The sequence below is a fragment of the Anabrus simplex genome, chromosome 1 (genome assembly GCF_040414725.1).
Source record: "Anabrus simplex isolate iqAnaSimp1 chromosome 1, ASM4041472v1, whole genome shotgun sequence".
Lineage (NCBI taxonomy): Eukaryota > Metazoa > Arthropoda > Insecta > Orthoptera > Tettigoniidae > Anabrus > Anabrus simplex.
The window spans coordinates 255,347,211-255,374,786 of record NC_090265.1 but is presented as its reverse complement, the minus strand read 5'-3'; the positions used below and the strand labels follow the sequence as shown (position 1 = coordinate 255,374,786).

General features: G+C 38.2%; 1 protein-coding gene across 2 annotated transcripts in view; it reads left to right on the top strand.

Annotated features, from left to right (window-relative positions):
• rnh1 (ribonuclease H1) overlaps positions 1-20,059 on the top strand; it is a 102,176-nt gene extending 82,117 nt beyond the window's left edge. For both annotated transcript variants that reach the window (XM_067142005.2, XM_067141998.2), the window contains one exon: positions 18,957-20,059. In XM_067142005.2, coding sequence (XP_066998106.2) covers positions 18,957-19,055 — 99 coding nt within the window. In that variant the 3' untranslated portion in view covers positions 19,056-20,059. The remainder of the gene's footprint in view (positions 1-18,956) is intronic.
• The last annotated feature ends 7,517 nt before the right edge of the window (positions 20,060-27,576 follow it).

The following is a 27,576-nucleotide window of genomic DNA, read 5'->3' as shown; positions in this document are numbered from 1 at the left end:
TTTGGAAATTTATTGCGAGCAAACGGTGCATCGTATCGCGGTACGGTTTGCGGCGTTAGGCGACCCTTTTAGTGGTCTACATTACTGTCTTTGGCGCTTTCTCCTACCCCGCATATTTATGCCATACAGGAGGTGAACGTTTCGATCCATGTCAAATTTCGCCCACTTTTCACAAATTGAAAAATAATTTTTCCAACTTGGCAGACAGCTACAGTCTTGAAACTTTGCAGGCACGTTGACGATGAAACGGCCTATAATTTCGGTTATTTGAGGTTTTACCGTGTCTCAACGGGTTTCGCCATAAATTGCTTAAGAATCATCAATTAGGCCGAAATTTCAGTAGTGTTTCCACATGTACCCTCCGTTTTCCCATACTTGCAAGGCAGCTAGAATAACGAAAGTCGGTCTACATATGGCCAATGCCGTTGCCAAGGAGCGTGCTGAATTTCGTTCATCTATCTGTCATATGAGTGTGTGAATCAGAAAATAATTTATGGAAATTTAACAAAATTTTGCGAAACCGGGAAAATGAAGCTCAATCTAAGGTAGAAGGGGTCGAGATACGACAAAAAGTCATAAGACCAAAGTTGTAGATCGCTTAATTTTAGGAGACGAAAGTGCAATCCGTTCATTGATAGCAATTACCGTTCGGCCACAAGAGAGCTCGAAACGAAAGCCTGCACCGTCCTATATATTGATTCGGTGGGAGGGGGTTAATTGTTAAAAATTTTAGCTTTTCGGATTTTTTCCAGGGGTTACAGCCTAATAACTATCAGATTGCTGAATTTCAAGTTCCTAGCTCATCTGGAAGGATATACCCCGAAATTTTAGTCCGATACTTTGATTGGGTGGAGTTGGGCTAAATAGGAAAAGATTCAGCTTTTTGCATTTTTTCCTGGTGTTACAGCCGAATAGCTATCAGATTACCGAATTTCAAGTTCCTAGCTCGTCTGGAACTGAAGGGTCTGACCCGAAATTTGAGTCCGATATTTTGATTCCGTGGGGGGGCTAAATACAAAAAAATTTAACTGTTTGGAATTTTTCCTTGGTTTACAGCCTCATATACATCAGGTTGCCGAATTTCAAGTTCCTAGCTCATCTGGAAGGGTCTAACACGAAATTTCTTTGATTGGGCGGAAGGGGGGCTAAATATTAAAAAATTCAACTTTTTGGAATTTTTCCTTTGGTTGCAGCCTAATAGCTATCAGACTGCCGAATTTCAAGTTCCTACCTCACTTGGAAGTGGGCAAACATTAATGTCAGTCAGTGAGTGAGTGAGTCAGTCAGTCAGTTAGCCTTGTGGCTTTATATATATAGGATAAGATGAGATAGAGCCAGGCAATGTGCACGCTGAATAGTGCAGGCTTTCGTTTGGAAATTTATTGCGAGCAAACGGTGCATCGTATCGCGGTACGGTTTGCGGCGTTAGGCGACCCTTTTAGTGGTCTATATTACTATCTTTGGCGCTTTCTCCTGCCCCGCATATTTATGCCATAGAAAGAGGTGAACGTTTCGATCCATGTCAAATTTCGCCCACTTTTCACAAATTGAAAAATAATTTTGCCAACTTGGCAGACAGCTACAGTCTTGAAACTTTGCAGGCAGGTTGACGATGAAACGACCTATAATTTTGGTTATTTGAGGTTTTGCCGTATCTCAACGGGTTTCGCCATAAATTGCTTAAGAATCATCAATTAGGCCGAAATTTCAATAGTGTTCCCACATGTACCCTCCGTTTTCCCATACTTGCAAGGCAGCTAGAACAACGAAAGTCGGTCTACATATGGCCAATGACGTTGCCAAGGAGTGTCCTGAATTTCGTTCATCTATCCATCTTATGAGTGTGTGAATCAGTAAAATCATTTATGGAAATTTAACAAAAATGACCAAAACCGGGAAAATGAAGCTCAATCTAAGGTAGAAGGAGTCGAGATACGGCAAAAAGTCATAGGACCAAAGTTGTAGATCTCTTCATTTTAAGGGACGAAAGTGCAGTCCGTTTATTGATAACAATTGCCGTTTAGCCACAGGAGAGCTCGAAACGAAAGCCTGCACCGTCATTGAATTTGGCTTAATATTTCGAATTTTTTAGTGGATAAAATATTAAATATTTTAACTTTTTGCAATTTCTACGTCGGTTACAGGCTAGGAGCTAGAACTTTGCCAAATATTAATTTTCTAGGGCACTGCATCACGGTATCCGCCATTTTGTTTGGGGGGAGGGGGGCAAAAATTTAAAATTTAAATTTTTTGGAAATTTTCCGTAGGTTACACGCTAATAGCTATCACCTTGCCAAATTTCAAGTTTCTAGCTCATGTCGAAGTGGGCAAACATTTATGTCAGTCAGTGAGCCTTGCGGCTTTATATATATAAGATAAGATAGAGCCAGGCAATGTGCACGCTGAATAGTGCAGGCTTTCGTTTGGAAATTTATTGCGAGCAAACGGTGCATCGTATCGCGGTACGGTTTGCGGCGTTAGGCGACCCTTTTAGTGGTCTATATTACTATCTTTGGCGCTTTCTCCTGCCCCGCATATTTATGCCATAGAAAGAGGTGAACGTTTCGATCCATGTCAAATTTCGCCCACTTTTCACAAATTGAAAAATAATTTTGCCAACTTGGCAGACAGCTACAGTCTTGAAACTTTGCAGGCACGTTGACGATGAAACGGCCCATAATTTCGGTTATTTGAGGTTTTACCGTATCTCAACGGGTTTCGCCATAAATTGCTTAAGAATCATCAATTAGGCCGAAATTTCAATAGTGTTTCCACATGTACCCTCCGTTTTCCCATACTTGCAAGGCAGCTAGAATAACGAAAGTCGGTCTACATATGGCTAATGCCGTTGCCAAGGAGCGTGCTGAATTTCGTTCATCTATCTATCATATGAGTGTGTGAATCAGAAAATAATTTATGGAAATTTAACAAAATTTTGCGAAACCGGGAAAATGAAGCTCAATCTAAGGTAGAAGGGGTCGAGATACGACAAAAAGTCATAAGACCAAAGTTGTAGATCTCTTAATTTTAGGAGTCGAAAGTGCAATCCGTTCATTGATAGCAATTACCGTTCGGCCACAAGAGAGCTCGAAACGAAAGCCTGCACCGTCCTATATATTGATTCGGTGGGAGGGGGTTAATTATTAAAAATTTTAGCTTTTCGGATTTTTTCCAGGGGTTACAGCCTAATAACTATCAGGTTGCCGAATTTCAAGTTCCTAGCTCATCTGGAAGGGTCTAACACGAAATTTCTTTGATTGGGCGGAAGGGGGGCTAAATATGAAAAATTTCAACTTTTTGCAATTTTTCCTTGGGTTGCAGCCTAAAAGCTATCAGACTGCCGAATTTCAAGTTCCTAGCTCACCTGGAAGTGGGCAAACATTAATGTCAGTGAGTGAGTGAGTGAGTCAGTTAGCCTTGCGGCTTTATATATATATAATAAGATAGTCACGCAATGTGCACGCTGAATAGTGCAGGCTTTCGTTTGGAAATTTATTGCGAGCAAACGGTGCATCGTATCGCGGTACGGTTTACGGCGTTAGGCGACCCTTTTAGTGGTCTATATTACTGTCTTTGGCGCTTTCTCCTACCCCGCATATTTATGCCATAGAGGAGGTGAACGTTTCGATCCATGTCAAATTTCGCCCACTTTTCACAAATTGAAAAATAATTTTTCCAACTTGGCAGACAGCTACAGTGTTGAAACTTTGCAGGCACGTTGACGATGAAACGGCCTATAATTTCGGTTATTTGAGGTTTTACCGTATCTCAACGGGTTTCGCCATAAATTGCTTAAGAATCATCAATTAGGTCGAAATTTCAGTAGTGTTTCCACATGTACCCTCCGTTTTCCCATACTTGTAAGGCAGCTAGAATAACGAAAGTCGGTCTACATATGGCCAATGCCGTTGCCAAGGAGCGTGCTGAATTTCGTTCATCTATCTATCATATGAGTGTGTGAATCAGAAAATAATTTATGGAAATTTAACAAAATTTTGCGAAACCGGGAAAATGAAGCTCAATCTAAGGTAGAAGGGGTCGAGATACGACAAAAAGTCATAAGACCAAGCTCACCTGGAAGTGGGCAAACATTAATGTCAGTCAGTGAGTGAGTCAGCCTTGTGGCTTTATATATATAGGATAAGATAGAGCCGGGCAATGTGCATGCTAAATAGTGCAGACTTCCACTTGGAAATTCATTGCGTCCAAACGGTAAGTCGTATCGAGGTAAGGATTTCACCATCGGACGTCCCATTTAGTCGCCTACAGTACTGTGTGGGGCATTCTCTCGTATCTCGCCTATTTATACCATATAAAGGGGTGAACGTTTCGATCCATATCAAATTTCGTCCGCTTAGCAACAGTTGAAAAATAATTTTGCCAACATAGCAGACAGCTACAGTCTTGAAACTTTGCAGGCAGGTTGATAATGAAACGACCTATAATTTTGGTTATTTAAGGTTTTGCCGTATCTCAACGGGTTTCGCCATAAATTGCTTAAGAATCATAAATTAGGCCGAAATTTCAATAGTGTTTGCACATGTACCCTCCGTTTTCCCATACTTGCAAGGCAGCTAGAATAACGAAAGTCGGTCTACATATGGCCAATGACGTTGCCAAGGAGCGTCCTGAATTTCGTTCATCTATCCATCTTATGAGTGTGTGAATCAGTAACATCATATATGGAAATTTAACAAAAATTACCAAAACCGGGAAAATGAAGCTCAATCTAAGGTAGAAGGGGTCGAGATACGACAAAAAGTCATAGGACCAAAGTTGTAGATCTCTTAATTTTAGGGCCCGAAAGTGCAGTCCGTTTATTGATAACAATTACCGTTCGGCCACAAAATAGCTCGAAACGAAAGTCTGCACCGTCCTATATATTGAATCGGCGGGAGGGGGTTAATTATTAAAAATTTTAGCTTTTCGGATTTTTTCCAGGGGTTACAGCCTAATAACTATCAGATTGCTGAATTTCAAGTTCCTAGCTCATCTGGAAGGATATACCCCGAAATTTTAGTCCGATACTTTGATTGGGTGGAGTTGGGCTAAATAGGAAAAGATTCAGCTTTTTGCATTTTTTCCTGGTGTTACAGCCGAATAGCTATCAGATTACCGAATTTCAAGTTCCTAGCTCGTCTGGAACTGAAGGGTCTGACCCGAAATTTGAGTCCGATATTTTGATTCCGTGGGGGGGCTAAATACAAAAAAATTTAACTGTTTGGAATTTTTCCTTGGTTTACAGCCTCATATACATCAGGTTGCCGAATTTCAAGTTCCTAGCTCATCTGGAAGGGTCTAACACGAAATTTCTTTGATTGGGCGGAAGGGGGGCTAAATATTAAAAAATTCAACTTTTTGGAATTTTTCCTTTGGTTGCAGCCTAATAGCTATCAGACTGCCGAATTTCAAGTTCCTACCTCACTTGGAAGTGGGCAAACATTAATGTCAATCAGTGAGTGAGTGAGTCAGTCAGTCAGTTAGCCTTGTGGCTTTATATATATAGGATAGCATAGATCCAGGCAATGTGCAGGCTACACAGTGCAGACTTCCATTTGAAAATTTATTGCGGGCAAACGATAAGTCGTATCGAGATACGGATTGCGCCATAAGACGTGTCGTTTAGTCACCTACAGTACTGTCTGAGGCATGTTCTCGTATCTCGAATATTTATGCCACTGAAAGGGGTGAACGTTTCGATCCATATCAAATTTCGTCCGCTTAACACCAGCTGAAAAATAATTTCGCCAACTTAGCAGACAGCTAGAGTCTTGAAACTTGGCCCACAGATCGACGATGAAACGGCCTATAGTTTTGGTTATTTGAGGTTTTGCCGTATCTCAAATGGCTTCACCATAAATTGGTTAAGTATCATAAATTAGGCTGAAATTTCAATAGTGTTTCCGCATGTACCCTCCGATTTGCCATACTTTCATGGCAGCTAGAAGAACGAAAGTCGGTGTACATATGGCCAATGCCGTTGCCAAGGAGCGTGCTAAATTTCGTTCATCTCTCTATCATATGAGTGTGTGAATCAGTAAAATAATTTATGGAAATTTAACAAAATTTTGCGAAACCGGGAAAATGAAGCTCAATCTAAGGTAGAAGGAGTCGAGATACGACAAAAAGTCATAGGACCAAAGTTGTAGATCTCTTAATTTTAGGAGCCGAAAGTGCAATCCGTTCATTGATAGCTATTACCGTTCGGCCACAAAATAGCTCGAAACGAAAGTCTGCACCGTCATTCAATTTGGCTTAATATTCCGAATTTTTTAATGGGTAAAATATTAAATATTTGAACTTGTTGCAATTTCTACGTCAGTTTCAGGGTAGGAGCTAGATTTTTGCCAAATTTCAATATTGTAGGGTACTGCATCATGGCGTCCGCCATTTTGTTTGGGGGGCGGGGGGCAAAAATTAAAAATTTGAATTTTTGGGATCTTTTCCGTAGCTTACACGCTAATAGCTGTAACTTTGCCAAATTTCATATTTCTACCACATCTGGAAGTGGCCAATCATTTATGTCAGTGAGTGAGTCAGCCGTACGGCTTTATATAATAGAGATAGCATAGATCCAGGCAATGTGCAGGCTACACAGTGCAGACTTCCATTTGAAAATTTATTGCGGGCAAACGATAAGTCGTATCGAGATACGGATTGCGCCATCAGACGTGTCTTTTAGTCACCTACAGTACTGCCTGAGGCATTTTCTCGTATCTCGAATATTTATGCCACTGCAAGGGGTGAACGTTTCGATCCATATCAAATTTCGTCCGCTTAACACCAGCTGAAAAATAATTTCGCCAACTTAGCAGACAGCTAGAGTCTTGAAACTTGGCACACAGATCGGCGATGAAACGAACTATAGGTTTGGTTATTTGAGGTTTTACCGTATCTCAAATGGCTTCACCATAAATTGGTTAAGTGTCATAAATTAGGCTGAAATTTCAATAGTGTTTCCGCATGTACCCTCCGATTTCCCATACTTTCATGGGAGCTAGAATACCGAAAGTCGGTGTACATATGGCCAATGCCGTTGCCAAAGATCGTGCTAAATTTCGTTCATCTATCTATCATATGAGTGTGTGAATCAGTAAAATAATTTATGGAAATTTAACAAAATTTTGCGAAACCGGGAAAATGAAGCTCAATCTAAGGTAGAAGGGGTCGAGATACGACAAAAAGTCATAGGACCAAAGTTGTAGATCTCTTAATTTTAGGGCACGAAAGTTCAATCCGTTCATTGATAGCAATTACCGTTCGGCCACAAAATAATTCGAAACGAATGTCTGCACCGTCATTCAATTTCGCTTAATATTCCGAATTTTTTAATGGGTAAAATATTAAATATTTGAACTTGTTGCAATTTCTACGTCAGTTTCAGGGTAGGAGCTAGATTTTTGCCAAATTTCAATATTGTAGGGTACTGCATCATGGCGTCCGCCATTTTGTTTGGGGGCGGGGGGCTAAAATTAAAAATTTGAATTTCTTGGATCTTTTCCGTAGCTTACAAGCTAATAGCTGTAACTTTGCCAAATTTCACATTTCTGCCACATCTGGAAGTGGCCAATCATTTATGTCAGTGAGTGAGTCTGCCGTACGGCTTTATATAATAGAGATAGCATAGATCCAGGCAATGTGCAGGCTACACAGTGCAGACTTCCATTTGAAAATTTATTGCGGGCAAACGATAAGTCGTATCGAGATACGGATTGCGCCATCAGACGTGTCTTTTAGTCACCTACAGTACTGTCTGAGGCATTTTCTCGTATCTCGAATATTTATGCCACTGCAAGGGGTGAACGTTTCGATCCATATCAAATTTCGTCCGCTTAACACCAGCTGAAAAATAATTTCGCCAACTTAGCAGACAGCTAGAGTCTTGAAACTTGGCACACAGATCGGCGATGAAACGAACTATAGGTTTGGTTATTTGAGGTTTTACCGTATCTCAAATGGCTTCACCATAAATTGGTTAAGTGTCATAAATTAGGCTGAAATTTCAATAGTGTTTCCGCATGTACCCTCCGATTTCCCATACTTTCATGGGAGCTAGAATACCGAAAGTCGGTGTACATATGGCCAATGCCGTTGCCAAAGATCGTGCTAAATTTCGTTCATCTATCTATCATATGAGTGTGTGAATCAGTAAAATAATTTATGGAAATTTAACAAAATTTTGCGAAACCGGGAAAATGAAGCTCAATCTAAGGTAGAAGGGGTCGAGATACGACAAAAAGTCATAGGACCAAAGTTGTAGATCTCTTAATTTTAGGGCACGAAAGTTCAATCCGTTCATTGATAGCAATTACCGTTCGGCCACAAAATAATTCGAAACGAATGTCTGCACCGTCATTCAATTTCGCTTAATATTCCGAATTTTTTAATGGGTAAAATATTAAATATTTGAACTTGTTGCAATTTCTACGTCAGTTTCAGGGTAGGAGCTAGATTTTTGCCAAATTTCAATATTGTAGGGTACTGCATCATGGCGTCCGCCATTTTGTTTGGGGGCGGGGGGCTAAAATTAAAAATTTGAATTTCTTGGATCTTTTCCGTAGCTTACAAGCTAATAGCTGTAACTTTGCCAAATTTCACATTTCTGCCACATCTGGAAGTGGCCAATCATTTATGTCAGTGAGTGAGTCTGCCGTACGGCTTTATATAATAGAGATAGCATAGATCCAGGCAATGTGCAGGCTACACAGTGCAGACTTCCATTTGAAAATTTATTGCGGGCAAACGATAAGTCGTATCGAGATACGGATTGCGCCATCAGACGTGTCTTTTAGTCACCTACAGTACTGTCTGAGGCATTTTCTCGTATCTCGAATATTTATGCCACTGCAAGGGGTGAACGTTTCGATCCATATCAAATTTCGTCCGCTTAACACCAGCTGAAAAATAATTTCGCCAACTTAGCAGACAGCTAGAGTCTTGAAACTTGGCACACAGATCGGCGATGAAACGACCTATAGGTTTGGTTATTTGAGGTTTTACCGTATCTCAAATGGCTTCACCATAAATTGGTTAAGTGTCATAAATTAGGCTGAAATTTCAATAGTGTTTCCGCATGTACCCTCCGATTTCCCATACTTTCATGGGAGCTAGAATACCGAAAGTCGGTGTACATATGGCCAATGCCGTTGCCAAAGATCGTGCTAAATTTCGTTCATCTATCTATCATATGAGTGTGTGAATCAGTAAAATAATTTATGGAAATTTAACAAAATTTTGCGAAACCGGGAAAATGAAGCTCAATCTAAGGTAGAAGGGGTCGAGATACGACAAAAAGTCATAGGACCAAAGTTGTAGATCTCTTAATTTTAGGGTACGAAAGTTCAATCCGTTCATTGATAGCAATTACCGTTCGGCCACAAAATAATTCGAAACGAATGTCTGCACCGTCATTCAATTTCGCTTAATATTCCGAATTTTTTAATGGGTAAAATATTAAATATTTGAACTTGTTGCAATTTCTACGTCAGTTTCAGGGTAGGAGCTAGATTTTTGCCAAATTTCAATATTGTAGGGTACTGCATCATGGCGTCCGCCATTTTGTTTGGGGGGCGGGGGGCTAAAATTAAAAATTTGAATTTCTTGGATCTTTTCCGTAGCTTACACGCTAATAGCTGTAACTTTGCCAAATTTCACATTTCTACCACATCTGGAAGTGGCCAATCATTTATGTCAGTGAGTGAGTCAGCCGTACGGCTTTATATAATAGAGATATATATAGAAGATTATCAAGAATGGTGCCTAAATGGTGCCAAGTAGCTGCACCAAGTAGCTGAGGTCACAGATTATTATTTATTATTGTTTAAAAGTCAAACAGGATGACTTTCTGGTTAGAAACACTGTCGAGCAATGATGTTCCATACCTAAATTCACTGAGAGCTCAGGACCACCTTGTGTACGTCACTTATTTTACCTTAAAAATTAGTTTGCAGTATGTCCTGAATGAAATGTGTTGTCTTTAATCTTGACCTTCGAACAGGCTTTATTAGGAGTTTAGGAAAAAGAAGTAGTTTTATGCTCCATCTCACTGTAAGTTATGTTTACTTCAGTAATTTCTAGTACTCTTCAGATAAACATAATTCAGTTCTACTCAAAACAATTCTAAAAACAATACATAAAAGACTGCAAGAAGATGTCAACTTGCAGCTGGTACATTTGACTTAGATAATTTCACTCCGCTTTCAAGTAACACTTTTAATGACCAATGAAAATGAAAATCCACAGCCTGTTTCCAGTTTCAACTGGGTCGGGAATGGAATGAATGAAGTCCCCATCTAGCGGCAAGGATAGGTGCCCTGCTGGATGCCAAAGCCTGTCACACTTCTCTCGAGCAATGATTAATGACTGACAGATGAAATGAAATGGTATTGGAGAGTGATGCTGGAATGAAATATGACAGGGAAAACCGGAGTACCTGGAGGAAAACCTGTCCCGCTTCCACTTTGTCCAGAACAAATTTCACATGGAGTGACTTGGTGAACTATGGAGCCCAGCATTGAGAGGCTGGTACGCTACCATCTGAGCCACTGATGCATTTTAATGACCAATAGCAATTCCCTCCATTCAGAGAGTAGTGATACTTCGAACGAACACACCAGCATAATCTGCAGCACAGAGCTTGGTTTGTTTTGACAAGTACAGTAAAACCTCATTAAGATGTTTCTGCAGGGGACAACAAAAAAGAACGTGTTAAGCGAGAAAACGTATTACTGAATATACGAATAAAAACTATCCAACAGGGATATGGAAACAGTAAATACAATTTTTTCTGACATGAGGGCATTTTACGTTGTGTATCCGTGGGTAGGTACAGTGTAAACTATACCTGCCATATCTGAGATGAGAGGAAAGTATTAAAAGGTGTGAAAAACACAAGAGAACAAATATGAAAACCTTTTCTGCTGGGGTTACAAAATAATAAGGGCTGTGAAAGGTGTGAAAAACACCAAACAACAAATACGGGAACATGTGCTCGGGGGCGAATAAAAATATCAAAGTATTATTGCAGATCACCACCTTTGTAAAACAAATGTTAGTAGAAGCCTTTTATTTCAGAGCAGAACATTATTCTCTGGTCACAGTCTTTGACAGTGAATTGGAGGAATGACTTTGGCCACCATTGTGAATCAAACAAAACTTTGATCAATTTGAGTGACTGAGTTGAGCAACCTCTGCATGCTTTTGAATGCAGATGCCAGTCCACTTTCTGACAGATTTTAATTTTGTCTTCATTAGTAAGGAATTTCACGACTTTTTCTGTATCCATAACCAGGCTATCACAAAGACAAATATGCACCACATTAGTCAATTTCACATTATTATGTTCCTAATCCAGATGTAGGCTACCGTATCACACAACAAATATTTGCTACACGTCACTGTACCACTCAACAAAAAATAAATTTGTAACTTTTGAATGGATTGTGAAATATGACAATATGAAAGTGACTGAGGTATGAGTGATGCTAGTAATACCATTGCTTATGCAGCCAGTCCCTGTTATGAATGGTGTGAAAATATCGCTCATAGGGTCAGTTGGTGCATGCATTTCAGTGGGCTTGGCAGACTGATGTGTAATAGCAACGGCTGGCTCGGTGAGGAAAGCAATGGGAAACTACCTCACTCCTCATTTCCCTAGTACGCCTCTTCAGTGACACCTAGGTTATTTATGACAGCTGTTAGCGGAGCTGCAAAGGATCAAACCAGCCTTCGGGCTGAATACCCAACATACAACATACATACAGGAAAAATGTGATCGTACTAAGCCGTAATAGTGAAAATTCGTTATGTGATAAAGTGTGGTATTTATATATAGATTTAATACGATGAGAATCGGGACTTTGAATGTACGACGTTCTAAGTGGGAAAACGTGTTAATGAGGAATGCACTGACAAGGTTTCACTGTACTTGAGTTTTACCTTCTCTAGCTTCCTTATCACACTGTTTAATAATGATACCTATTATTTGCTTAGCTTCACTACCAATTGTCTTCTCGTTCTTGTGAATGATAGATATTAGGAGAGCAGAAAATGCATCCACAGAGTCATAAAGATCAAAGTACTCTCAAAGAAAGTTCTTGGGAAATCACCAGGAAGCAGGGGTTGTGTGTGAGCTACAACAGTGAGTGATAACGACTCAATAAGAGTGGAGATACTGATTAACACCAAGAAAGCCACTCAGACTATGATGTAAGAGCCGGCCAAATATTTTCCGCCGCTACCTAGTAGGTTGAGTAGAAAGGAAGCATTCCCCTCTGCTCTCCACTTCATCCACCACTAGGAAGAATGTGAGTTTCCTACAGTATGCTCTTGGAAAAAGGAGAAAGATTTATGAGAAGCAACTGAAATGTGGATTTGGAGGAAAATGGTGAGGACATGCTGGACTCAAAAAAAAAAAAAAGATTAATTAAGATGTTCTAAAGGAAGTCAATGAGCAATGGAGACTGATAAAGGATGTGGAAAGAAGGAAATTAAAACTTGTAGGTCATATCCTGAGACGTGATGACTTCCGAGTAAACGTCATTGAAGGAAAAATACTAGGAAAGAAGGAAGAGGGAGACCAAGGAAGATAAACTTCAAGGATGTGAGAAGCTTGATGAGATGTAAAGACTATAAGGAAGTAAAGAGAACAGCAGAATTGAGAGGAGAATGTTTGCATCGACAAGGCTTAGCCTTTAGTGTATGATGATGTTCCTTATGTGAATTATGTAATTTATTGCTTAATTTTACTTTCTCCTTTTAAATAAAGGAACCAATTGCACTGATCCATAATACAATCAGTTTCTTTGCTCTTGTTTATAGGCAAGCAGCTAAGACACAACTTGAGAAACTGACTTTGGGAGCAGGCTTCTTGTGGTGGTAGTGTACCCTCGAGGTGTTATACTCAAATATTAGGGCACGCTGGCCAGCCAATTTTGATATAAAACACTCCAAAGTATTCATTCATCACCATAAGACCTATCTGTGTCGGTGCGACGTAAAGCCACTAGCAAAAAAAAAAAGTTTACATATAAAACGCTCCAAAGTTTTGTAAATTGTCCTTGAGTGGTTTATTTATCGAAAAGTCCAAAGGTTGAAGTGTTGATGTCAGTCCATCAGAAATCACTACCAAATCGGTTTTCATGGTTTCCGATAATTGCTTAGTGTCTTCTGTCAGGTGGCCATATAAACTGTCGAATAATAATAATAATAATAATAATAATAATAATAATAATAATAATAATAATAATAATTATATTATTATTATTATAAACTGTCCAACACGAGGAGGGCTAGGCATCGTAGAAGAGATCCTGCATGATTTCCCCAAACCATTCGTATCCAATCTTGTATGAGTGACGTGTCCATTCACCCTTTTTCTTTTATTCGAACATGGATAATAGCAAGTCTTTAATAATAATAATAATAATAATAATAATAATAATAATAATAATAATAATAATAATAATAATAATATTTAATCTCCAAAGTGCTGTGAACCCTATTTTACCATAAGGTATGTTAGGGTTGTAGTTTATACAAAATATAAAATTTCTCTGATAAAATTCAAAATACGTAAACAGCAAAATAGACATGAACAGAAATGGAAAAATAAAAGTATGATATATACAATCCTTAATACTAAGAGTACCGTACTAATATTTAAAAATACCAGATCATAATATATACAATACATGTCTTAAGCAGTTAATAAGCAGACAGTATCAAATTATATATGTTTAAATACATAGTCAATAAATTCTGAAAACTGAGAAGTGCAGCATTTTTTATAAAATATGAAATTTAATGGTTTTTCAAAATAGCAACTGGAAGTTAACAAATGCATCTTAAGTTCAAAACGTGCTCTCTCAAAAGCAGGACAGTTGAACAGAATGTGTTCTACAGTTTGAATGTCTTCAGTACAGAAGCACAGTGAGGCATTTTGTGTTGGAATTTTGAGTCGCTCTAAGTAAGCATTGAATTTACCATCTCCTCATAGCACTTGAGTTAAATGAAAGTTGCACACTATATATTTACATCCCAGCCTACTATATACATTTGGAAAAACAAGTCTTTGGTTACTGAGCCATTTTTACTTGCTAACCACAGTTCATTCCAGCGAGAGAGCATTTCATCCTTTACGGTTCTTTTGACAAAAGAAATTGGGCATTTAGTATAACTCTCTGACAAGTTAGAATTACAAGCTTCTTTGGCCAATTGGTCAGCTCTTTCGTTCCCTTTTATGGCGGAATGACCTCGCACCCAACCAAAACATATGTTTATTGTACTTTGATATATTCTCTCTTACATGTACTGCCAAATTGCGTAAGTTATATTTATCTTTTATGGAGTTCAGCGCCGCTTGTGAGTCACTGAGTATAGTCGCACACGTATTTTTGTTTATGCACCACTCGACTGCTTTCAATATTGCAAGCAGCTCGGCTTGAAACACAGAACAGTATTCCTTTAGTTTTATTTTCTCAGAATGAACTTCGTCTTCACCCTCATATACCACGAAGGCGCAGCCCACTAGTGTACCAACTTCAAAACATTGGGATAATTTGTAGGTATTGCAGCTCTTACTCTGTACTCCGATGGATCAGCAGAATGAATGTTCAAATTTGTATGTAGTCCCTTAACAGCATTATTTCGAGTGTATGGTTCTTGAATGCACAAAAGTTTGATGTGCTGTGTGTCTGATAGATTTCCGGCGTCAATAAGTAATTCTTGTGTAGGAATAAGAGATCTGTGTAACTTATATTGATATACTGTTATTTCAGTCATAGTTGATCTTGGATTTAATTATGTTTAAGGTTCTAATATAGGCCGGACATTGTGAGGATGTTGCTGTGTGATTTGTATCTATGGCTTGAAAAGATGTCCTGTTCCCCATTTTTTGGTTATATGATTTGCAATTGGCACATTCAGTTCTTGTTCGGGGGCATACATCTAAGTATGTTCCTCTGAACAGATTGGGCATCTTTGCGAATTACAGTCTGCTGCAAAATGGCCATAACCGCAACATGAGTGACAACGTATGGCAGGGAAGTAGCCTTTAACATTGCACCTTTGGTAGCCAATATATAGCTTCTCTTCTTTCATCACGGCATGGTAGATCTTAGGCGTCACTTCTATCACTGCATACTGGCTGTCGCCGCTCCGAGCTTTCTTCACAAATCTTTTCTCCAAGACTTGCGTACGATCTGGTAGGCACTGCTTTATGCACAGGTTCTGAACTGCATTTCGTATTTGGGAAAGCAAATATTTCTTCACTTTCTGCTTCCCAATCACGAAGCGATGAACATGGCTTTTGGGTTGAAATAATTTGGCATTCTTCATAAAATTAATCATCCAGCCTCAACTAACCTTAAAATCTGAGACTCTGATCCCATATGCTGCAGCTATTTCTTGTCCTTTAAAATACAACATTTCATGAAAAACAGCATGTAAATTGTTGTATAACAAAATCACATATTGCCCTGAAGATGGTTTTGTGTGGTTTCCCATTTTCACACCAGGCAAATGCTGGGGCTGTACCTTAATTAAGGCCACGGCCGCTTCCCGTTCCTAGGCCTTTCCTATCCCATCATCACCATAAGACCTATCTGAGTCAGTGCGACATAATAAACAAATTCTATCCCAACGTCGCCATAAAACCTATCTGTGTTGGTGTAATGTAAAGCAAATTGTAATAAAATTTAAAAACATATTTTTGCAGATCATCCTCTACTTGCAGCAAATGGCAACTTTTTTGGGTTGCAAAATGCTTTGGGGGACTCGTTGGTTTTTTGAAGTGCAGTTGTCTGTTTCCGTCAGTAGCGTGCATTGCACTTTGAATTGTATTGTTTCTGGAATGCTGACGTTCAGTTAGGAAACGGAAATTCAATTCCGACTACCTATGCAGGGGCACCACGAGCAGGAATCAGCTTCTTCCATTTCAGAATCCAAACGTAACCAATCTATTAAATTGATGGATGAGCTGGATATGGGAAGAAACAGTTACAAAGTGTGGAGGTTACTTAGACACCTCAGTAATGATACAACTAAGACCTTAGTACATAGTAACGTTTCTGCAAATCAAATAGTTAGTCAGCTCGTGGAGAGCAGCAAATCAAATAAAGCTGGGAGATGATCAAAACAAAAAGAAGAAAAGCTGACTAATCAGGAAAACAGCATTTTCTCTAACCGGTTTGCTATGGAAGATCTACTTAGAGCGCTGAATAAATGCAAAAATGGTAAGGCGGCAGGTCTTGATGACATTTGTATTGAGCAACTCAAAAGATTTGGTCCTGTCTGTAAGCAATGGCTCTTGGACTTATTCAACAACTGCATCAAATATTGCAAAATTCCTAAACTGTGGAGAAAAGCAAGAATTATAGCAATACTTAAACCTATCAAGAATACAAGTGATCCGAAGAACTACCGACCAATCTCTTTGTTGTGCCATTTATACAAAATCTTAGAAAGAATGATTCTGGACAGACTATCTGAAGTGATAGACCCATTACTCATACCAGAGCAAGCCGGTTTTCGACCAGGGAGAAGTTGTACTTCCCAAGTACTGCACCTCACACAATATATCAAAGACGGCTATGAAAACAACAAAGTCACTGGAGTAGTTTTTGTTGACTTGACATCAGCTTATGATACAGTTAATCACTATATACTGCTTCGTAAAGTGCACAGTATAACTAAAGACTATAAACTCACCCAAATGATTGAGTGCTTTCTACAGAATGGAAGGTTTTTTGCTGTATTCCAAGGCCAGAGAAGTAGATGGAGGAACTTAAAGAATGGCCTTCCACAAGGGAGTGTGCTAGCTCCTATACTTTTCAACATCTACACCTATGATCAGCCTCGCCCACAAGGAATAAAGAGCTTTATTTATGCAGATGATGTTGCTCTGGCAGCTCAAAAGGAAACGTTTGAACTTGCTGAAGAGAAGCTCTCCCATGCTCTACAACTTCTAAGTGGTTATTACCAAGAGAACCAACTAAAGCCAAACCCATCAAAAACACAAGTGTGTGCCTTCCACCTGAAAAATCGACAGACAGCAAGAAAATTGCAAGTGATTGGGAAGTTAAAATATTAGAACACTGCTTCACTCCCAGATATCTAGGAGTAATCCTTGACTGAGCACTAACCTATAGAACACACTGTCTGAACACCAAAAGGAAGGTATTTTAAGGAACAATATTATCCGGAAATTATCAGGTTCAACCTGGAGGGGGGGGGGGGGGGGGGGGGCGCATCCTCTCCTTTTAAGAACTTCAGGAATAGCTCTGTTATTCAGCAGCAGAATATGCCTGCCCTGTCTGGTGTAGATCTAATCATGCTAATCAAGTGGATGTTGCCTTAAATGAGACCTGCAGACTCATTACAGGATGTTTGAGATCTACACCACTTGATAAAGTTTATTGTCTAGCAGGTATCCCACCTTCAGATATTCGCCGTGAGTTTTCATCCAGACTGGAGGAATCTAAAGCACTGAACCTGACGACCCATGCTTTATATGGGTACCAACCAGTAACCCCATGGCTCAAGTCAAGGAAAAGCTTTCTCCATACAATTGAAAGCCTCTCTGAACCACCATCTAACTTCAGAGTGAATTCATGGCGTTCCAGATCCAGCCAACTTGCAGGATGGATGATGCCTTCTGAAATACTTCCTTCAGGCCACGAGCAGAGCTGGTCAACATGGAAGACACTCAACAGGTTGTGTTCAGGAATTGGAAGAATAAAGACCAACATGAGAAAGTGGGGTTTTGTCTGTGACTTCACTCTATGTGAATGTGGTGAAGAACAGCAATGGGCCATCTTCTTGTTTGTAACTTGTCTCCAGAATGTGATCGACGCTACCAAGGAAGCATGTGAATTAGCCGCATATTGGTCACACCACATTTAATTAAATTTGTATTTATGTAGAGCTTAATCACATTGTTACCTGCCATCATCAGAAATGATTAATGGTTATAGTACCAGATTTGTTATCGTCCTGATATTATTGTAAGATATAATGTATGTTTCTGACACAATTAAATAAATAAATAAATAAATAAATTGCACTTTGACACTGAATACTTACTGCCCGCTTCCATATTCTCCATGTGTTTTGGCATAACTGATCACCGCATGTTTATATAATGCAGTATTATTACTTAAATACTTGTTCATTGTGGATTCAAAAACAAAATTTTGAGAACACAGAATATGCGTGTACCCAAGACACTCATAAAACATGTTTGTATCAGACTAGAATTGTCTCTATTCACATCTGTGCTGATTTCCTCACTGAACTAGTGCAGTAGTACTTCTTAATGGGTGGTAACAGGAGATTGTATGGTATTTGGAATGCCAGGTTTTGCAGTAGAAAAGCTGTTACTTGAAATATTTATTCTGAAATGCATCCAGAACTGCGTGATGAATTGTCAAGAAAGTGGGTGCATCAAATACACAAAACATTTATTTTTTTCCCACTTCGAAACAAAACAAAATTGGGGTACATAAATTATGCTGGAGTGTGCAGTAAATTATGCAAAAAAATACGATATACAAAATTTCAGTTATTTTATAATTCAGGAAATATCCTTTCAATCTCATCCATGAGTTTTAGCTGTAAGAATGTTGTAAGAATCATACATCGTAACTTCAGCTATAGATGTTCAAATCTTGAGACTTGAATAATGGTTTCTCAGCTCTTATTTATTGCTTATTAAGATATTTCTTTCCATAATATCTGGCTGTCAAAAAGACCCTGACTGTGGAATATTTAATTGCCATGCAGAAGACTTGGATTCAAACAGTGCTATGAAAATTTTTTTCCCCTTGTAAATACATCTGTAAATTGTATAACACTGGTCGAAGAGTGTCGGGTTTCTCACTGATCTGTAAGAAGTTTATCTAACAAAAATAATAAAACTTTTTATTTTGCTCCTGATGCTTCCTTTCTTTAATTTCTAGAATCATGTTCGAGGTCATCAAGGTATCCATGGAAATGAAATGGCTGACAAGCTAGCAAGAGCAGGAGCAGATCGTTATGGTATGTCTCAGTCATTTTGACGTGCCCAGGATGAAACAGATGTTTTTGTATGGTGCTAAGGTAGTACTTTAATATTACCGTGGTGTGTAAAACTTAAGAATTAAACTGGTTTTGTTCTGTTCTGTTTTATGGGAATTGCATTGATCTGGGAAAGGTCATGCCATATGTAGCAAACATCAACAGAGAAGTAAACAATGCAGACTCAATAAGTGATACAAAAAGGTACAGGCTATCTATCATAACTCAGATTTCTGCTATAGATAGAATGAAAGGTGTTGGTTTCCAGTAAGGAAATGATTTCCCCTAGTGACTTCTTGTGGCATGCATGATATGTTATCCTGGGGTTCTTGTAATTGCAGACAACCATTTTAAAATCATCATTGTCTTCAGTTAATGAACAACTTGTGGAAAGGGTTAACCCTTTGGAGCCTAATCGTATTCCCACTCAAATCTCCTGCAAGTCCAATTTGAAATCAGCTGAATATGGGAAAATATACACAGATATTTACTTTATACAATTAACTATTTGAAAGTTAATCTGTACAAAATTTATGTTGTCAGTCAGTCAACAACACTCATAGCGATATATTTTCGGAAGTACTTGTTGGGATGGAGTCCTGGGTTCCTTGAACAGGTTCGACACAAAAATGACATCTACCACCTTTATTTTCTTGTCTGAACATAACGGCACAATCCTTTGTTTTATTGCGGGCATCAGATATTTATAGCTTCCCTTTGAGACAGAAAGTCAACATCAGAATCACTACCATCATACAACTGGTCGGAAATATCATCAGTTCATGCTGTGGCCAGTTGACACCTTGTTGCTGTAGAACATAAACATTATTCTATACATGATGTATTTCCAGGGATAACACTTCTGAAACAAAATAAACAAACAGAGGAATAGTTATGCTATGTACGAGATGAAGCATTTCCGCCATTTCATGCAAATTTACGAGGTTCATCTGTGTCAGACGGTGGATCCCAAATGTTATGGATCAAGGCATATTATGTATGTATGTATGTATGTATGTATGTATGTATGTATGTATGTATGTATGTATGTATGTATGTAATGTATGTATGTATATATGTATGTATGTATGTATGTATGTATGTGTGTGTGTGTGTGTGTGTGTGTGTGTGTGTGTGTGTGTGTGTGTGTGTGTGTGTGTGTGTGTGTTCCCAACAGCTGTGAGGTCTGACATCATATGTAAACTTGTAGGGGCTAATAGAACCTCTGAAGAGATACACTCTAGCACGACGATTGCAGTTCACTAAAATGTGTTGTTGTGGTTGTTTTCTTCTAATACCCTATTTTGTATTTATTCCATTAATCTTCTGACATTCCAACACAGCTTTGGCAGGTTGTTGTGCTGTTGAAAGGTGCAGTCTGATTTTGGAGATATCAGGAGATGATCCTTGACCTCGTCCATTTTAGAACTCCACTGTTTGCCTATTGTGCAGAAAATGCTATAAAATTTGGATTTGATGAACATGTACTGTTAAGATGGAAATTTTCCTCTGCTTCTTTCCTTGATTTTGCAAGTAGATCCAACTTTTTCCATTGCTTATAGTTGGATAAGACTGTGTTGTTCTGGTTGAATTCTTCTAGTGTTAATAGTTTGAATGTTTTGACTGTTATATTTATTCTTTAGGTGATATTTGTGACGTTAACCAACATCCAAAATTCCAGTAATGTTTTCTGCCCTATTGCAAATGATGTGTTTGATGGGCTAGTACTATTGGAACACTTCAGGGAAATAGTCTGCAGAACTGTCAAAGTAACAGTAAACTGTGGTATTACGAGTTATCTGCTTTTGTGCAGTGGTACTTGTTATCTTGCATTGGTCCTTTCTGATTTGTAGGAGTATGCTGTTACTCTCATTCAGTGTTTTTATGGACAACCTCCACCAGTTCACTGAGCTGCCGTATTTATTGTGTAGAAGGCTATCCATGCTTGTGAAACTATGCTGATCTTGGACATCATTTGTCATGCTCTACTTTGTGTAAAATCATTCAGATATTCTCTCTGGAGCATTTAGTTCTCTGTAGCTTACTATGAAATTAATTGACCATCCAAGAGACAGTTGCTCTTGGGTTGCACTTCAATTGTGTACTCATATCATATGCATCCCAATTTTTTTTTTTTAATGCTATTTGCCTGTTCCCAGGCATTCTTCTAAGTAGGTATATGTTTTTAATTTTAACTACTGCTTATGACTTTATTTACTCTTTCATTTAATGTTTTAAGTTATGCACACCAGAGTGTATACAATTAAATGTGTTAATTCTTGCTTTGCACTCTTGATACTCAAGAAAGTCTTTCTCAAAGAAAAATGTTGATAGCATGTTTATTGTATTATGCAAATTAAATACAACATACATCATGTAATATATATTATTTTAGTATACTTTTTACTTGACCAATCCTATATTTTTTTTGTAATTAGAGCTATCTTTTATTATTTATATATGCCCTAAATCATTCTGAAAATGTAGTACAAAAAGAAGTTGTGAAAAAGAATGGCATAAATGTGTTAATTGTGATATATATATATTTTTTTTATAAGAATTTATAAACTACAGTAATTTGACTTCAAAAAATTGTATATTTTCTTATCACTAAAGTTGAAGAAAGAAGAAGTAGTAACATCTGCCCTTGGGTTTTGCTTAATTGTTTTGCTTTCACATCATATGCATCACAATTTTTTGTTTTATGCTATTTGCCTTTTCCCAGACAATCTCTCAAGTAGGTTTATCAAAGTTGAGATGGTGCACTTGTTCATGATTTGCATTGCATAAATTGTCTTTTGATGTGAATGTCTGGCTCCATGGCCAAATGATTAGCATGCTGGCCTTCTGTTCAAGGGGTCCCAGGTTCGATTCCTGGCAGGATTGGGGATTTTAACCTTTAGTTGTTCATTCTTCTGGTTCAGAGACTGGATGTTTGTGTCATTTTCAACTTCAGAATTCATCCAAGTAGAGCCCGATCCTCACATATGCCTACAGAGCATGAGCTTGAAAGATCTGTACCCGGTCTCTCCGATGGCCATATTGTTGTTGTTATTGTTGTTATTATTATTATTATTATTATTATTATTATTATTATTATTATTATTATTATTTTGATATGAAAACCTTCATTAATATCAACTGATCAACATTTTATCCAATTTAATTAGCTTATTACCAACTTTATTGTAAATAAATTATTATCCAGCATTTGTGCTTCTAACTGACAACATAACATTCCTCTCCATTAGCACTTCAGTCAATACTGATCTGCATTTAGGGCAGTCGCCCAGGTGGCAGATTCCCTATCTGTTGTTTTCCTAGCCTTTTCTTAAATGATCGCAAAGAAATTGGAAATCTCCCTTGGTAAGTTATTCCAATCCCCAACTACCCTACCTATAAATGAATATTTGCCCCAATTCGTCCTCTTGAATTCCAGCTTTATCTTCATATTGTGATCTTTCCTACTTTTAAAGACATCACTCAAACATATTTGTCTACTGATGTCATTCCACGCCATCTCTCCACTGACAGCTCGGAACATACCACTTATTACATGTGATAAAATTCATTTTTGGGTCCGTATTGAAAATATTTGTATTAAACTAGCTGATGTACTCGTGCTTCGCTACGGGATTCTCAGAAAGACTGACTTTGTGGTTTTCCTAACCTAAAATCAACATAGGTCATTACAAAAACGTAAGTATGAATGTAGCGATTAAAAGCAATGCTATCATATAAAATACTCGATCAAATGGAAAGCCGCAGGTTTTATCACTTTTAACGAACAGTGCTGCGGTTAGATTGCGGTGCCAATCTAATAGTCCAAAGTTCCAGAGCTGGGATGACCAGGCCGCAGATTGCCATGAACACTCATCTGCCATTATTCCGCTAAATATGCACACTGTTCATTCCAATCAGTGCCTCAGAGTAGGGATTGAATAGCTTGAATGCTATGATGATCCAGTATGTTACGTACCAGTAGTATCAGAAAATTTATAAACTAGGGGAATGGCATGCTAAAGAAGAAAGTTATCTAACTCCCCAGCTACTTCCCATCAATATTCAGACAGGCTGTTACACTCTGTACGACTGGGTGAGTTGACCGTGTGGTTAGCGGTGCGCAGCTGTGAGCTTCCATCCGAGAGATAGTGGATTCGAACCCCATTATCGGCAGCGCTGAAGATGGTATTCCGTGGTTTCCCACTTTCACACCAGTCAAATGCTGGGCCTGTACCTTAATTAAGGCCTAAGGCACTCCTAGCCCTTTCCTATCCCATCGTCGCCATAAAACCTATCTATGTCGGTGCGACGTAAATCAAATAAAAAATACTCTGTACGCAGCAGTAATCCTATCTACCGGAGATGAGGGGCAACAGAAGACACAAAGCACATCACGACAAACAATGGTCAATGTAATGTTATTGTTGATCAATGTTATGAGCTTTCTATATTGTAGACCTTCACATTTAGTTTTCTTTCGACTCTGTGATTTGTAAAATATTTTATACCATAAACTGTAGTTTCTTATTCTCCGACTTTACATACCGATTTTCATTAAATACTTTTTACCCATTTTCTCGTTACTCGGCGCTGATATGACTTAGTAACAAAAATCCAAATTCATGAATATCTTTGTGATCATAGCCAGTACGGTAACAATGTATAAGACATTAATAATAGGAAATTTAATACTATATAAGCTTAGTTATGTAGCATTCATCGATTACACCTCTAATACGAAATATTTGAGAATTACATTTTAGGCCTTCTCCTAAACTACCATTTCACTCAGCGTGAATAAAATAATTTACAGCCTAGACTACAGCGACTTATTTCCGGACTTTGCATACCAATTTTCATCAAGATAGGACTACTAATAACAATATTTGAGAATTAAATTTTAGGCCTTCCCCTAAACTACCATTTTCTCAGCGTGAATACAATTATTGATAGCCTAGATTGTAGCAACTTGTTCCCCAACTTTGCATACCCATTTTCTTTAAAATACGACCACTAATAACATAAATAGTTGAGAATTCAATTTTAGGTCTTCCCCTAAACTACCATTTTGCTCAGCGTGAGTAAAATGATTTATAGCCTAGATTGTAGAGGCTCATCCCCCGACTTCACATACCGATTTTCATTAAATTCTCTTCAACCGTTTTCTCGTGATGCGTGTACAGACAGACAGACAGACAGACAGACAGACAGACAGAAATTACGGAAAAGTAAAAAGTGCATTTTCTTGTTACTATGGACGTGACCGATACAGAAATACCATTATTTTCAAATTCTGAGCAATGTACAGACAAAACTCTTATTTTATATATATAGATAACACTTGAATGTTTTATTATTTATCCACCTATTCAATACAATACAATTTTAAAAAGTAGGCCATTGTCCTTATCAAAGTTGTTAACATGAAATTAATATATTATATGGTACATGTTTCGCCTATCAATAGTAGGCATCATCAGCCACATTTTTCACCTTAGGATAGATCAGGTACCTGATTGGAAATAATTTATGAATGCTGTTAAAAGCTATGTTGTTTAAAATGTATTGGAGATTGTTAAACACTATTACACTATAAAATGTAGTATGCTGTTATTTGGCAATATTTGTGATAATATTGGAGTCTAAAAACATGATAATTATTTGACGATTATGACATATTAAAAGATATTACAATAGCGATAAAAATCAGAAAACACATTCCATTTAGTTGTCAGATGGCGTATTGTTAAAAACTTATGGAAAGTTGAGCAATGGTAATGGTCGTTGGTTCTTGAAGTTATGAAATATTGATTTTCATTTATTTGCTTATAAATATTGGAGAATTTTCATATGGTCTGGTTCCTTTTGAGATAATAGTAGTTGGAAATGTTGGTGATTGTAATAGTGTTTAACATTTTTGTAATGCTACTCTTTTGTCAGAAATCACCGAGAACAAATCGAGCTGCTTTTCTTTGGATTTTTTCCAGTTCTTGAATCAAGTAATCCTGGTGAGGGTCCCATACACTGGAACCATACTCTAGTTGGGGTCTTAGCAGAGACTTATATGCCCTCTCCTTTACATCCTTACTACAACTCCTAAATACCCTCAAAACCATGTGCAGAGATCTGTACCCTTTATTAACAATCATATTTATGTGATCATCTCAATGAAGATCTTTCCTTATATTAACACTTTCTGAAGACATCAACATATCTTCCAGTTGAACCCTTTGAGTTTTTGATTTATACCATTCTGCAATTAATTTATGTCAATACCATAAACCTGCCAACTTTCCAGGTAAAATCAATAAAATCCCTGTACGTCAAAATACATGCGAACCCAGTGCACCGAAATACAGTAAAACAACTCATGTATTTTCTACACTTCAGATAATTATGAGTTCAACAGCATTAATATAAAACACTACATGCAACCGATGACATAAAGATCAAAATATTTAACCTCAGTTAAACTAACACAAATATCTTTAAAATGCATTAATGAAATCTACTTGAAAATGAAAATCCATAGCCTGTTTTCAGTCATTTGACTGGGTCAGGAATGGAATGAATAAAGCTCTCATCTAGCGACAAAGATAGGAATTGTGCCGGCTGCTGAAGCCTTTCACACTCCTCTGGGGCAATGATTAATTACTGACAGATGAAATGAAATGATATCGGAGAGTGTTGCTGGAATGAATGATGACGGGGGAAAAACGGAGTACCTGGAGAAAGACCTGTCCTGCCTCCACATTTTCCAGCACAAATCTCGCATGGAGTGACTGGAATTTGAACCACGGAACCCAGCAGTGAAAGGCCGGTGCACTGCTGCCTGAGCCATGGAGGCTCATTATGAACTCTACTTACACAATGTAATTTGTTTATGCACATGACTAATTAAAACTTTGAAGAGAAAAGCATGTTGCTGCACATAATTATATGCACACTAGTTATTTACATTATTTACACCATCACATGCAGATCTTCATCCTGATTTAACAGCTGAAGTTGTGGCTTGCTTTGTTTTCTTCAGAAAGTCAATAGAATATGTGTTTGTACTTCTGGTCTTCAAAATGGAAATGGCTTCCAGAATTTCATTGGACATCGATCACCTGAACTGTGTCCCATTCATTCACACTGTACATTCCTATGTGATATTGTAAGAACAGACAGCATGAATATAGAGATAATGCCGTATTTATAATGTCCATTAGCTCCACGGATATTCAACAACTGTGCCCAGTTTAAATCATTTACAGCTTGGTTACTTACAACACTAGATAAGTTGTCCATCTCTTGTTTCATTTTCTCTTTTACACAAAATACTGTAACAGGAAACTTCTTCAAAAGGAAATGAAGAGAAGAAAACTGTGCTTCTTCATTGGCATCAGATTTAGCATCCTGTGCATGTTTTAGCACATCATTTTTAAAACGGAACTTGATAAACATGTGGTTACAGGCTGCACAGAAATAGTTTCTGACTGACGAGAAGAACAGAGATTTGTCTTCGTCTTGTAAGCGCCTTAACCAAGTTTGAGGTTTGATTGCCAATTACCAATTCTTCATCGTCCTTCTTATTCTGGATTGGGCAATACTGGGCATTGAACAATGCAGACAGTTTAACTACACTTGGCTTGACAAACTTGGTGAGCATCTGTTTCAACAGATCCATCCTCGGTTACTAGACTAGACTAGATGGTAGGGGTCATCAGTTGGATGCGCAGTAACATGCCACACTCCTGACGTCACATTGTGACCAAGTTCATTACGCCAAGCCGAGTGCTGTTATTGTAGTGATGGTGTTTACCTTTGTGACAGTGTAGGAGTTTAATTTTTCTGTGCTGTGCTGTGCTGTGCTGTGCTGACATCAGTTGCTCAAACCACGCTAGACACCAGAAGGACTTGGACATTACGATTCATCACTTTCCGAAGAACTGTGAAATTAAATTAAAGTGAATTGATGACTGTAATTGGGCTGACTGTTGATAGTGCTCGTGTGTAGCCTACTCTGTACACAAAGCTAGTATGTACGAAATCCAAACTAACAACATTTCTCCTTTACCTAAGAATTGGCTAGAAACTATTTCAAGGGGGCACTTAATGAAATTAAATGGCATATGGCTTTTAGTGCCAGGTGTAGGTCTTTTGATTTGACACCCGTAGGCGACCTGTGCATGTGCTGAGGATGAAATTATGAAGACGATACATACACCCAGCTTCCATGCCAGCGGAATTAACTAATGATGGTTAAAATTCCCGACCCTCCTGAGAATCGATCCCGGGACCCCTGTGACCAAAGGCCAGCACACTAACCATTTAGCCATGGACCCGGACAAGGGGGTACCTAATGAAATCCACGGACGAGTGCATTAATTCTATTATTAAAATGGAAAATGAATTTAGTGCCTTCCATGGAAACTCTGATAAGAAATGTCCAGGAGCTTTTTACATTATGAAAGGGAAAAAATATCAGGTGTTTACAACACTACTTAACACCAACGAACCACCAAAACAACTCTA